We start from the raw sequence: 12,500 nt of genomic DNA, 5'->3' as shown, positions 1-12,500 counted from the left end.
AAAGAGGGAAGAATGAAGGAAGATGGATAGGATGAAAAGGAAAAGGAAAGGAAGGAATGGAAAAAAAAACTGAAGGAAAGAGAAAAATGAAAAGAGAACATGAAACAGGAACAGGAAAGGAAGAATAGAGAGAGATAGAGGGAAAGAAGGAAAATTAATGAGAAAGGAAGGAAAAAAGAAAAGAAAGAAGCATGGTAGAAAAGAGGAAAGGAAGCAAAAGGGAAGGGAAGGGAAATAAATGACAAAACGAAGAACAGAAAGAAAAAAATGGGGAAGAAAAGAAGATAGCGTAATCGAAAACGGGGAAAGGAAGAAGAGAGGGAAAGAAAAAGGTAGGAAAATAAATGATGAATAATACGAATAAAAAAGGGAAGGAAAGAAAAAAAGATAACGTGATAGGAGAAGAGGAAAGGAAGAAGAGAGAGGGAAGAAAATAATCAGGAAGGAAAGAGAGAAAAAAAAAACGAAAGAAAGATTAAATTAGCTTAGGTAAGGTTAGGTCAGGTCAGGTCAGGTAAGGTTACGTTAGGTTAGGTTACGTTAGGTTAGGTTAGGTTAGATAAGGTTAGGTTACGTTAGGTTAGGTTAGGTAAGGTTAGGTTACGTTAGGTTAGGTTAGGTAAGGTTACGTTAGGTTAGGTAAGGTTAGGTTAGGTTAGGTTTGGTTAGATTAGGTTATGTTAGATTAGTTTAGGTTAGGTAAGGTTAGGTAAGGTTAGGTTAGGTTAGGTTAGATTAGATTAGGTTAGGTTAGATTAGTTTAGGTTAGGTAAGGTTAGGTTAGTTTAAGGTAAGAAAGAAGGGAAGAAAACATGATAGCGTGATAGAAAAATAGAAAATGAAGAAGATGAAGGCAAGGAAGAAGGAAGGGAAGGAGAAGGGAATAAGGGAGAAGAGGTGCAGTGGCGTCTCTCATCTGATTAACTAAACTTCACAGCAATTAGGTTACCTGAGTCGGGCAAGGCTTAGTTGAGGAAATTTCTAGCGATTGGGATAATGCTCAAAGGAACCAGTAGTCTCTCTCTCTCTCTCTCTCTCTCTCTCTCTCTCTCTCTCTCTCTCTCTCTCTCTCTCTCTCTCTCTCTCTCTCTCTCTCTCTCTCTCTCTCTCTCTCTCTAGCCACGCCCCTTGCCTACCATCCGCCCCGAGGCTACAGAGAGAGAGAGAGAGAGAGAGAGAGAGAGAGAGAGAGAGAGAGAGAGAGAGAGAGAGAGAGAGGTGTATTGATCTCTTATACTGAAGACCTCCCTCCCCATCTCTCTTTTTCCCCCCATCCCTCCCATACCTCTCCCCTCCTCCCCCCATACCTGGGCACACCTGAGAACAAGTGACCACACCTGCTTTGATTTGGAGTGACTCGTTGCCATTCCTCTCTCTCTCTCTCTCTCTCTCTCTCTCTCTCTCTCTCTCTCTCTCTCTCTCTCTCTCTCTCTCTCTCTCTCTCTCTCTCTCTCTCTCTCTCTCTCTCTCTCTCTCTCTGCGTACTCTTTGACAGCCTTCCAATTACCAACATTTATATCCCTATCGAGAGAGAGAGAGAGAGAGAGAGAGAGAGAGAGAGAGAGAGAGAGAGAGAGAGAGAGAGAGAGAGAGAGCACCTTCGGGAGTAGCATTACAGGCGTGGGAACTGCCAGAAGGAGAGGAGAGAGTGCATAGTAATGAGTGCCTGGACGAGATGCCAAGGGGTGGGCGGGAGTGCCTGGAATGGGAGTGGCCAGGAAGAGTGCCAAAGAGCAGACAGTGCCGAGGGAGAGGGAGAGGGAGAGGCAGAGGCAGATGACTTATGGCAGTGGGATTTTCATTGCCAGTAAAGATAGAGAATGCCAAAGAATGGATGGACGAAAGAGAGAGAGAGAGAGAGAGAGAGAGAGAGAGAGAGAGAGAGAGAGAGAGAGAGAGAGAGAGCAAAATATTGTCGGTCAGTGCCAAATTCATAGAGAGAGAGAGAGAGAGAGAGAGAGAGAGAGAGAGAGAGAGAGAGAGAGAGAGAGAGAGAGGTGGTAGGGCACTGGGAACAAGTTCATAACCCCCCCCCCTCTCTCTCTCTCTCTCTCTCTCTCTCTCTCTCTCTCTCTCTCTCTCTCTCTCTCTCTCTCTCTCTCTCTCTCTCTCTCTCTCTCTCTCTCTCTCTCTCTCTCTCTCTCTCTCTCTCTCTCTCTCTCTCTCTCTCTCTCTCTCTCTCTCTCTCTCTCTCTCTCTCTCTCTCTCTCTCTCTCTCTCTCTTGTTTACTGGCTGGCTTGCTCGCTCGAGAACAATTTTTATCTTTTTTTTTATCTTTCCTGAACAGTGATAACAGAACAAGTAGTAGTAGTAGTAGTAGTAGTAGTAGTAGTAGTAGTAGTAGTAGTAGTACCAAGAAACACATACCATAAATAAATACACACACACACACACACACACACACACACACACACACACACACACACACACACACACACACACACACACACACACACACACACAAGGTCAGAGGCACGTATATACAAGAGGTCAACTACTATTTAGAAGGAGGGAGAGGCGCCCCCCATCCCTTTTGTTATTTGGGTTTGTTTACATGAGGTGTGAGGGCGCGCACGTGCTTTTGAAGGGGGTGACCGGGGGCGGGTACGGGAGGTGAGAGGTGGATGACGTCATGCAGGTATAAGAAAGTGTTTGTTTACCTGTGTGTGTGTGTGTGTGTGTGTGTGTGTGTGTGTGTGTGTGTGTGTGTGTGTGTGTGTGTGTGTGTGTGTGTGTGTGTGTGTAGGGGTTCGTGCTTGCGTACATGCATAGCTGAACGTACAGACAGAGAGAGAGAGAGAGAGAGAGAGAGAGAGAGAGAGAGAGAGAGAGAGAGAGAGAGAGAGAGAAATAAGTAAAGGAAATGTACGATAAGTATGATAAATGCAAAAATAACACACACACACACACACACACACACACACACACACACACACACACACACACACGAAGATAAACAGAGATGAAAATAAATAGATATACCTTAAATCTCTCTCTCTCTCTCTCTCTCTCTCTCTCTCTCTCTCTCTCTCTCTCTCTCTCTCTCTCTCTCTCTCTCTTCAGTCTGGCATGCTATTGGCTCAGAGTCTCAGTGGCACTCAGCGAGCATTACAGCGCCCCGCACCATCCACTCAACGAGCATTAGAACCTATCCACGTGGCTCGCTCCCTTCACGTGGAGAGAGAGAGAGAGAGAGAGAGAGAGAGAGAGAGAGAGAGAGAGAGAATGTTAAGGTAATGCCCATTCTCTCTCTCTCTCTCTCTCTCTCTCTCTCTCTCTCTCTCTCTCTCTCTCTCTCTCTCTCTCTCTCAAGGTTAGGACAGATGACACGAGGCAAAAAAAAAAAGTAGAGAAATAGGAGGAAGAGTGGAAGAAAACAAAATATATATAACAGTTTTTAGCAGTGGTGAGGGAGGGAGAGGGGAGAGGAGAGAGGGAGTGGTGGAGAGTGAGAGAGGGAGAGGGGGAGAGGGGAGAGGTGGAGGTCGGCTCTCTCTCCTCTCATTCGTGTGTGTGTGGTGAGAGAGAGAAGGAGGGAGTGTCTCATCCACCACTACTACTACTACTACTACTACTACTACTACTACTACTGGTGCTGGTGCTGCTACTGCCTCCTTCTCCCCAACGAATACCACGAATGCAGTTGTTAGTTTGTTAGTGAAGTGCAGAGCTTCGTTTCGGAGACGTGTGGTATATTGTTTGTTTGTTTGTTTATTTTGGTGTACCGTCACAGCTACTATTATTATTTTTGTTCGTGTTGCGTTGTCATCACCACTGCTACTGTCGGTGGTGGTGGTATTGCTGTGGTGGCGGTGGTGGTGGTGGTGGTGGTGGTGCTGGTGGTGCTGGTGGTAATAATAATAATGGTGTGTTGTCAGTATCATTTCATCATTGTTCTTAGTACTACTACTACTACTACTACTACTACTACTACTACTACTAATAATAATAATAATAATAATAGTACTGCTACCATCACCACCACCATCACTATTACTGACTATCACCACCACCACCATCACCACCTGTACCACCGCCATCTCTTGACTACCAATTTTACCACCACCATTTCCATCCTTGGCGACTTGTGTTACCACCACCAACACCAACAACAACAACAACAACAACAACAACAACAACAAGTGGATTTCAGTGTCAGGAAACGCAACAACTGCAATAGCGATTCAAGGGACACACACACGCACACACACACACAGGCCTTGGCAGTGAGAGGCGTAATGAGGATATCTGACGGAGGAGGAGGAAGAAAAGGAGGACGGCACTGTAAATGAGTACAGGAAATCAGTGCCACCATTAGCAGTGCCATGAACATTGCCACCATTAGCAGTGACATAAACAAGGTGCCATAAATATTGCCACCATTAGCAGTGACATAAACAAGGTGCCATAAACATTGCCACCATTAGCAGTGTCATTAAGAACGCCATCATTACTAGTGCCATAAACGGTGCCATGACATTGCCGCCCTGCCCAGTCTTATTCTACGCCAACCCGGGGAAACTGTGCCACGCAGGCCTTTGGTGCTTATTTATGTAGTGAATTATGGAACAAGTTAAGCAGTTAGTTAGTTAGATTAAAAGTTTTGATCGTATGTTTTTTTCGTGTCATGGTCATTTGAGTTATATTTGAGTGTGCTCCTCCCCCTCCCCCTCCACCTCCTCCTCCTCCTCCTCCTCCTCCTCCTCCTCCTCCTCCTCCTCCTCCTCCTCCTCCTCCTCCTCCTCCTCCTTGCCTAGTACATTTTTTTTTCCCAAACAGCCATGCAAGGACCTAAATATCAGTTGCTGTGTGGATATTCTATGTAATCCTTAGTAATTTCGGAATACTGACTACCGGCATGTGTGTGTGTGTGTGTGTGTGTGTGTGTGTGTGTGTGTGTGTGTGTGTGTGCGTGTGTGCGTGTGTGCGTAAGTGGTGTTAGTATTAGCGTAATTTGGTGTGTAGGAGGAAGGAGATGAGATCGGTTGGCGCCAGAACTACTCTCTCTCTCTCTCTCTCTCTCTCTCTCTCTCTCTCTCTCTCTCTCTCTCTCTCTCTCTCTCTCTCTCTCTCTCTCTCTCTCTCACCCTGGCACTGTGCCAAATGAAAGGGTATCATGTGCACCTCCCCATCGTTTAGTTTTTGGCACTACAACTATTCTGTACTGCTGCTGCTGCTCCTACTACTACTACTACTACTACTACTACTACTACTACTACTACTACTACTACTACTACTACTACTACTACTACTACTGCTACAGTTATTACTATTGCTGTTATTGCTACTGAATTACTATTGTCACTCATTATGGTGGCAGTAGTAGTAGTAGTAGTAGTAGTAGAAGTAGTAGTATAATATTAGATTATGAAAAAAAAAAAAAGTAGAAGTAGTAGTAGTAGTAGTAGTAGTAGTAGTAGTAGTAGTAGTAGTAGTAGTAATAATAATAATAATAATAATAATAATAATAATAATAATAGTAATAGTAATATTATTACTATTATTATTATTATTACTATTATTATTATTATTATTATTATTATTATTATTATTATTATTATTATTATTATTAATATTATTTTTATTATTGTTATTATTATTGTAATTTGTCGTCTAGAATATCATGATCTACAATATCTTATTCAGAGAGAGAGAGAGAGAGAGAGAGAGAGAGAGAGAGAGAGAGAGAGACTGCCTAAGCTGATGATAAACCAAATCCTCTCTCTCTCTCTCTCTCTCTCTCTCTCTCTCTCTCTCTCTCTCTCTCTCTCTCTCTCTCTCTCTCTCTCTCTCTCTCATTTCCACGTACTTTTCATACTCCTCCCCTCTTCCATTATCTTTATCCTCAGTTTTCTCTCCTTTCCCTCTGGCATTCTTTCCTCCTTCCCTCTTCTCCTTTCTCCTCCTCTCTTCCTTTCTCCTCCATTCTTCTCCTACATTCCCCGCGTCATGTATTAGATTTGATGATTCATGCATTTAAAACTATAATCACGTTCAACAGCACTCTCTCTCTCTCTCTCTCTCTCTCTCTCTCTCTCTCTCTCTCTCTCTCTCTCTCTCTCTCTCTCTCTCTCTCTCTCGTATCATCCTTCATTTTTTCTTTAACCTCTTTCTGTTTATATTTTCCTGCTTTCCTCGTCAACTCTCTCTCTCTCTCTCTCTCTCTCTCTCTCTCTCTCTCTCTCTCTCTCTCTCTCTCTCTCTCTCTCTCTCTATCATTTCATTCTTATTTCTCCTTCATTCCTCCACCTTTTCCTCTTTCCTCCCTCCTCCTCTTTTATCTCTCCTCTCCTCCCTCCTCTCTCCTTCACCTCTTCCCCCTCCTTGAGTAGACAAATAGATAAACAAATAGAAGAAGACAGACCCTCCGTAGACGGCCCTCCTCCTCCTCCTCCTCCTCCTCCTCCTCCTCCTCCTCCTCCTCCTCCTCCTCCTCCTGTGTCTGTTGGTGAATACTTGGCACTATAACTCCCTCTCTCTCTCCCTCTCCCTCTCTCACTCTATCTCCCTTGGGGGTTGCGGGGGTGACCTCTCTCTCTCTCTCTCTCTCTCTCTCTCTCTCTCTCTCTCTCTCTCTCTCTCTCTCTCTCTCTCTCTCTCTCTCTCTCTCTCTCTCTTAGTGCCAAACTCGTGTGTGTGCATGTGTTTGTGAAAGAGAGAGAGAGAGAGAGAGAGAGAGAGAGAGAGAGAGAGAGAGAGAGAGAGAGAGAGAGAGAGAGAGAGAGAGAGAGAGAGAGAGGCGGTTACTTCTTTTAACGGACGTACATATTTTCCTTCTTATTCAGCGAGTCTTAATTACATTTGTTTTTATTCATTTCATTTATATCTGCACCACCACCACCACCACCACCACCACCACCACCAATACTTCTCTCTCATCTCTCTCTCATCAATTAGGCACATTTTCAATCCCTCAGGTGTGTGAAGGTGTGTGATAGCCTTCCTCGCTCACCTGTGCTCCTCCTCCCCATCTGGCTATCTCCTCTCCTCCCCCAGTTCACCTCCACCAGTAATGCACACCTCAATAACGCTGGCAGTGCTGGTGGTGGTGATGGTGGTGATGATGGTAGTGGTGGTGATGGTGGTGGTGGACTGTGAATGTAAATGTTCTTGTGTATCTTGTATACTCGTATGTACTTGAGGGCGCCCCTTGTGTGTGTGTGTGTGTGTGTGTGTGTGTGTGTGTGTGTGTGTGTGTGTGTGTGTGTGTGTGTGTGTGTGTTAATCTTCCCCTCCCCAAATATCACGTGATCATGAAGTGCACATCTTCATTATTCCAACACACACACACACACACACACACACACACACACACACACACACACACACACACACACACACACACACACACACACACACACACACACACACACACACACACACACACACACACTTCCTTATGTACATTCAGGGACATAACTGAACGAACACATGTTACCTGCTTGAACACACACACACACACACACACACACACACACACACACACACACACACACACACACACACACACACACACACACACACACACACACACACACACACACACACACGAATTTTTCTATGTAATTATTTTGTTCTCTCTCTCTCTCTCTCTCTCTCTCTCTCTCTCTCTCTCTCTCTCTCTCTCTCTCTCTCTCTCTCTCTCTCTCTCTCTCGCATTTTTTAGTCGTGGATTTATTTCTTTGATCTTTTTTTTTAATGCTATTCTTAACCTTGTTTTTTTTCATACATAGCATAATGGTGTGTGTGTGTGTGTGTGTGTGTGTGTGTGTGTGTGTGTGTGTGTGTGTGTGTGTCTCTCTCTCTCTCTCTCTCTCTCTCTCTCTCTCTCTCTCTCTCTCTCTCTCTCTCTCTCTCTCTCTCTCTCTCTCTCTCTCTCTCTCTCTCTCTCTCTCTCTCTCTCTCTCTCTCTCTCTCTCTCTCTCTCTCTCTCAATATCCTTAGCAACGGCACGAAAATTTCTCTCTCTCTCTCTCTCTCTCTCTCTCTCTCTCTCTCTCTCTCTCTCTCTCTCTCTCTCTCTCTCTCTCTCTCTCTCTCTCTCTCTCTCTCTCTCTCTCTCTCTCTCTCTCTCTCTCTCTCTCTCTCTCTCTCTCTCTCTCTCTCTCTCTCTCTCTCTCTCTCTCTCTCTCTCTCTCTCTCTCTCTCTCTCTCTCTCTCTCTCTCTCTCTCTCTCTCTCTCTCTCTCTCTCTCTCTCTCTCTCTCTCTCTCTCTCTCTCTCTCTCTCTCTCTCTCTCTCTCTGACCAATTTTCCCTCCATCATTACCTTTAAATCTTCTAACCTTCCTCTTCGTTATCTCGTTTCCTCTCTCCCTCCCTCCTCCTTTTCCCTCCTCCTCCTCCTCCTGCCTCCTCTTCCATCACTATATTCTCTCTCATTCTCCCTCCCTCCCTCCCTCCCTCCCTCCCTCCCTCCGGTCTTTCCTTCCTTCCTTCCTTCCTTCCTTCCTTCCTTCATCTTTATTTCCTTCCAATATATTTTCTTTTCTTCCTTCATCCCTTCTCCTTCCTTCGTCTCTTTACTCAAAATACCTCCCTCCCTTCTTTCATCTCTCTTTTCTCCTTTCCTTCCCCTTCCTCTTTTCTTTTCTTTCATCTCTTTTTCACTTTCATCCTTCCTTCCCCTCTTCCAATACCTTAGATGTTCTCTCTCTCTCTCTCTCTCTCTCTCTCTCTCTCTCTCTCTCTCTCTCTCTCTCTCTCTCTCTCTCTCTCTCTCTCTCTCTCTCTCTCTCTCTCTCATTTTTCTTTTTCCTTCGCTGCTGTCACCTAATTTTCATTTCACTGTTGAGAGAGAGAGAGAGAGAGAGAGAGAGAGAGAGAGAGAGAGAGAGAGAGAGAGAGAGAGAGAGAGAGAGGGCGTTCCATTTTTTTCTGGTACGGGTCAGTTGGTTGTTGATAAGGAGAGAGAGAGGGAGAGGGAGAGGGAGAGGGAGAGGGAGAGGGAGAGGGAGAGAGAGAGAGAGAGAGAGAGAGAGAGAGAGAGAGAGAGAGAGAGAGAGAGAGAGAGAGAGAGAGAGAGAGAGAGAGAGAGAGAGAGAGAGAGTAAGGCTTGCTTGTGACTTCTCATATATACTTATTGTCAATATCAAATCTCCTCCTCCTCCTCCTCCTCCTCCTCCTCCTCCTCCTCTTATCTATTACAGAGAACGAAGCAATTTAATAGAGAAAGAAGGAAGGAGGACGGAAAACAATTACGAGAGAGAGAGAGAGAGAGAGAGAGAGAGAGAGAGAGAGAGAGAGAGAGAGAGAGAGAGAGAGAGAGAGAGAGAGAGAAATATATTAAGTCCCACTAATGACTTTGGGAAATGATGTTCTGATTGAGGTTAGAGATAATACTGAGAGAGAGAGAGAGAGAGAGAGAGAGAGAGAGAGAGAGAGAGAGAGAGAGAGAGAGAGAGAGAGAGAGAGAGAGAGTCACATCACCTCATTTCATTTTCATTAAAAAAGAAACGTAAAAAAGAAATAGTCGAACAATTGTTATGGCTTTACGAAATAATATTAAAAAAAATAATGAAGACGATAATGAAAGAAAACAATAGAAATTACTTTATTACAATGGAGGAAGAAGGTGAAGGCGTATTACCTGTATTACTTTAATTACAACGCAAGTAATTTTGAACGCTGAACTAAAGAAGGAGACGGGAAGAAAGACAAGGACGAAAAAAAGAGAATGAACGAAAGGAAAGGAAAAAAATGGAGAAGAAAGTCAGTTATTCAGAGAAAAGAATAAAAGTAAAGGAGATATAAGCAGAAATAGAGAAAAAATATATGAAAGGGAAAAAATAACGAGGAATAAAAACGAAAAGGAGAAGGAAGTGAAAAAAAGCTGACAAATATAAGAAAAAGAAAAGTGATAAAGGGGCAAAACGAAGAAAAGACAAGGAAATAAAAAAGAAAAAAGTTATAAAAGGAGAAAAAAATAACGAAATGAATGAAAACGAGAAAAAAGCAGGGAAAAGCGAAGATATATTATACAAATAAAAAAAGGGAAAAAAATAACCAGAAAAAAACTGATAAGGAGGAAAAAAACTCAGAGACGCGAAGAAATAGAACGAAAAGTAATGTAGGTGAAAAAAAAATAAACGAGAAAATTGAAAAAGAGAAGAAACAAATCGAAGGTCTCACACACACACACACACACACACACACACACACACACACACACACACACACACACACACACACACACACACACACACACACACACACACACACACACACACACACACACACAGGTTACTGAAAGTTGTTTTGTGCACGTGTTTTGATAGTGAAGGAGAGACAGAGAAAGAGACAGAAAGAGAGAAAAAGGACAGAGATACAAGAAGAGGAAGAGGAGGAATGCTAACCCTTTGACTCCTCTACATCTTTTCAACAAATTAATATGATTGTCACCGTGGCCTTCCCAAACCAGCGCCAGCCTTCTTCAGTGTCTTCTTCAGGTACTTCCACAGGTACTTATACAGGTCTCTCTCTCTCTCTCTCTCTCTCTCTCTCTCTCTCTCTCTCTCTCTCTCTCTCTCTCTCTCTCTCTCTCTCTCTCTCTCTCTCTCTCGTTCGTATTAAATTCTCCACTTGACCTCCCGTTTTCTTTTTCATCTCCGTTTTCTGTTTGTTTTCTTCTTTTTTTCATATCCTGTTCCCATCTCTTTCCTTATCATGTTTTTTTTTTTTTTGTCTCGTATTCTTTCTCCTGTCTTATCTTCATTTTGTACGTGTTGTGACTTCCTCTCTCTCTCTCTCTCTCTCTCTCTCTCTCTCTCTCTCTCTCTCTCTCTCTCTCTCTCTCTCTCTCTCTCTCTCTCTCTCTCTCTCTCTCTCTCTCGTTTATCCATTTTTCCTTTATTCTCTAATTTTTCTCCTCTTTCGTCTTCCTTTTTATTTTGTCATTTATCCTCCTCCTCCTCCTCCTCCTCCTCCTCCTCCTCCTCCTCCTCCTCCTCCTCCTCCTCCCAACTCTCCATCTTTCCCCTCTACCCCCCTCCCCCCCTCTTCCCCTCTCTCTCACCGCCGATTACCTCTCTCTCTCTCACGCTCACTTGCGTTCCTTCTCATTCTCTTCCCTTCCTCTCTCCCTCTTCCTCTCCCTTCCCCTTTTTCTTCCTCTTTCTCTTTTTATCCTGCCTTCTTCCTTATTTTAGTGGCTTTCTTCAGTCTTTTCCCTTGTTTATCTGATATTTCTTTTTCCTTTCCTTTCCTCTTGGCTTCTCCTCTCCTTCCATTTTCTCTCCTATTCTTTCTCCTTATTTCCTCCTTTTTCTCCCTTTTCACTTTATTTTTAAATCTTTTTTAGCTTCCTTTCATATTTTCTTTTTTTTCTCTCCTGTTTTCTTTCATTCTATTTCTCTCTCTCTCTCTCTCTCTCTCTCTCTCTCTCTCTCTCTCTCTCTCTCTCTCTCTCTCTCTCTCTCTCTCACCTTTTTTTTTCCTTTTTCTAATTTTTTTTCCGTTCTTTCTTGTGGTTTATTCCTTTTTTCCGCTTGTTTTCCTTCATTTTCCTATTTTCTCTTCCTCTCCTTTTCTCTCTTTTCCTTCTCTTTTCTCCTTTTTAAAATCGTCCCTCAGTTTCTTCTCTCTCTCTCTTTCGTCTCATATTTTATTCTCCTTTCATCTCCTTTCAATATCTTTCCTCTTTTTTTTCTTTTCACTTTTCTTTGCCTTTTCTATTAAATCTTGAATCTTCTTTCACTAATTCCTTCCTCTTCTCTCTTCTTTTCTCTCCCTGTTCTTTACTTTTCTTCCTTTATTCATCCTTAGATTGATTCCTTTCTTCTTCTCTTACCTTCCACTTATTCCTTCCACTCCTCTTTCCTTCCTTGTTCTTGTTTTCTTCCTTCATTCTTCCTTAAATTCATTCTTTTCTCTTTATCTCTTATCTTCCTTCTCTCAGCTTTACCCTCGGCCCTTCCTCCTCCTCCTCCTCCTCTCCCTCCTCCTCCTCCTCCTCCTCCTCCTCCTCCTCCTCCTCCTCCTCCTCCTCCCCACCACCACATATCTCTTCCCTCCCAAATGTAACTCCTTGCCTCTATTTCTTCCTCTCTCCCTCACTTATCTTTCTCTCCTCCCCCCCACCCAGCACTTTTCGGCCATTACCCACCCCCCACCTGCACCCCCAACCTGCACCATCCCGTAGCTCCTCCATATATAAACAGGTGTAGGAGGGTCGATACAGGCATGTGAACAGGTGTAAGAGAGAGAGAGAGAGAGAGAGAGAGAGAGAGAGAGAGAGAGAGAGAGAGAGAGAGAGAGAGAGAGATGCTGGTCTCATTTACACCCTAATGCCCCCAAACTAGGTGTGAGAGAGAGAGAGAGAGAGAGAGAGAGAGAGAGAGAGAGAGAGAGAGAGAGAGAGAGAGAGAGAGCCATCCAATTTCCCATGTCGTAATTTGAGAGTTGGCATTTTTTCCTCTCGATTTTTTTTTTATTTCCTCCCAACCAAACACTTTTCCCATGAGCAGGTATCGTCACCACTCATGAGAGGAGAGAGAGAGAGAG

The 12,500-nt window shown here is 43.7% G+C and overlaps 1 protein-coding gene and 1 long non-coding RNA gene across 18 annotated transcripts in view; both read left to right on the top strand.

The window, feature by feature from the left end:
* The window catches only part of LOC135109643 (oxysterol-binding protein-related protein 8-like), an 85,671-nt gene that overhangs the window by 51,239 nt on the left and 21,932 nt on the right, over positions 1-12,500 (top strand). For 2 of the 17 annotated variants that reach the window (XM_064021144.1, XM_064021142.1), the window contains exons 1-2: positions 3,535-3,691; positions 10,277-10,447. The exons of 9 other annotated variants lie outside the window; for them this stretch is intronic. In XM_064021144.1, coding sequence (XP_063877214.1) covers positions 10,390-10,447 — 58 coding nt within the window. In that variant the 5' untranslated portion in view covers positions 3,535-3,691; positions 10,277-10,389. Of the gene's footprint in view, positions 1-3,492; positions 3,692-10,276; positions 10,460-12,500 lie in introns of those variants that run through there. 6 more of the 17 variants (XM_064021143.1, XM_064021137.1, XM_064021141.1 and 3 more) reach the window with 5 other exon arrangements.
* Positions 3,699-5,082, top strand: LOC135109645 (uncharacterized). The gene is made up of 2 exons (XR_010272834.1): positions 3,699-4,362; positions 4,404-5,082. It is a non-coding gene; the product is annotated as an uncharacterized LOC135109645 (long non-coding RNA).

The sequence above is a fragment of the Scylla paramamosain genome, chromosome 19 (assembly GCF_035594125.1).
Source record: "Scylla paramamosain isolate STU-SP2022 chromosome 19, ASM3559412v1, whole genome shotgun sequence".
Classification (NCBI taxonomy): Eukaryota; Metazoa; Arthropoda; class Malacostraca; order Decapoda; family Portunidae; genus Scylla; species Scylla paramamosain.
This window is presented reverse-complemented; position numbering and strand designations above follow the sequence as displayed.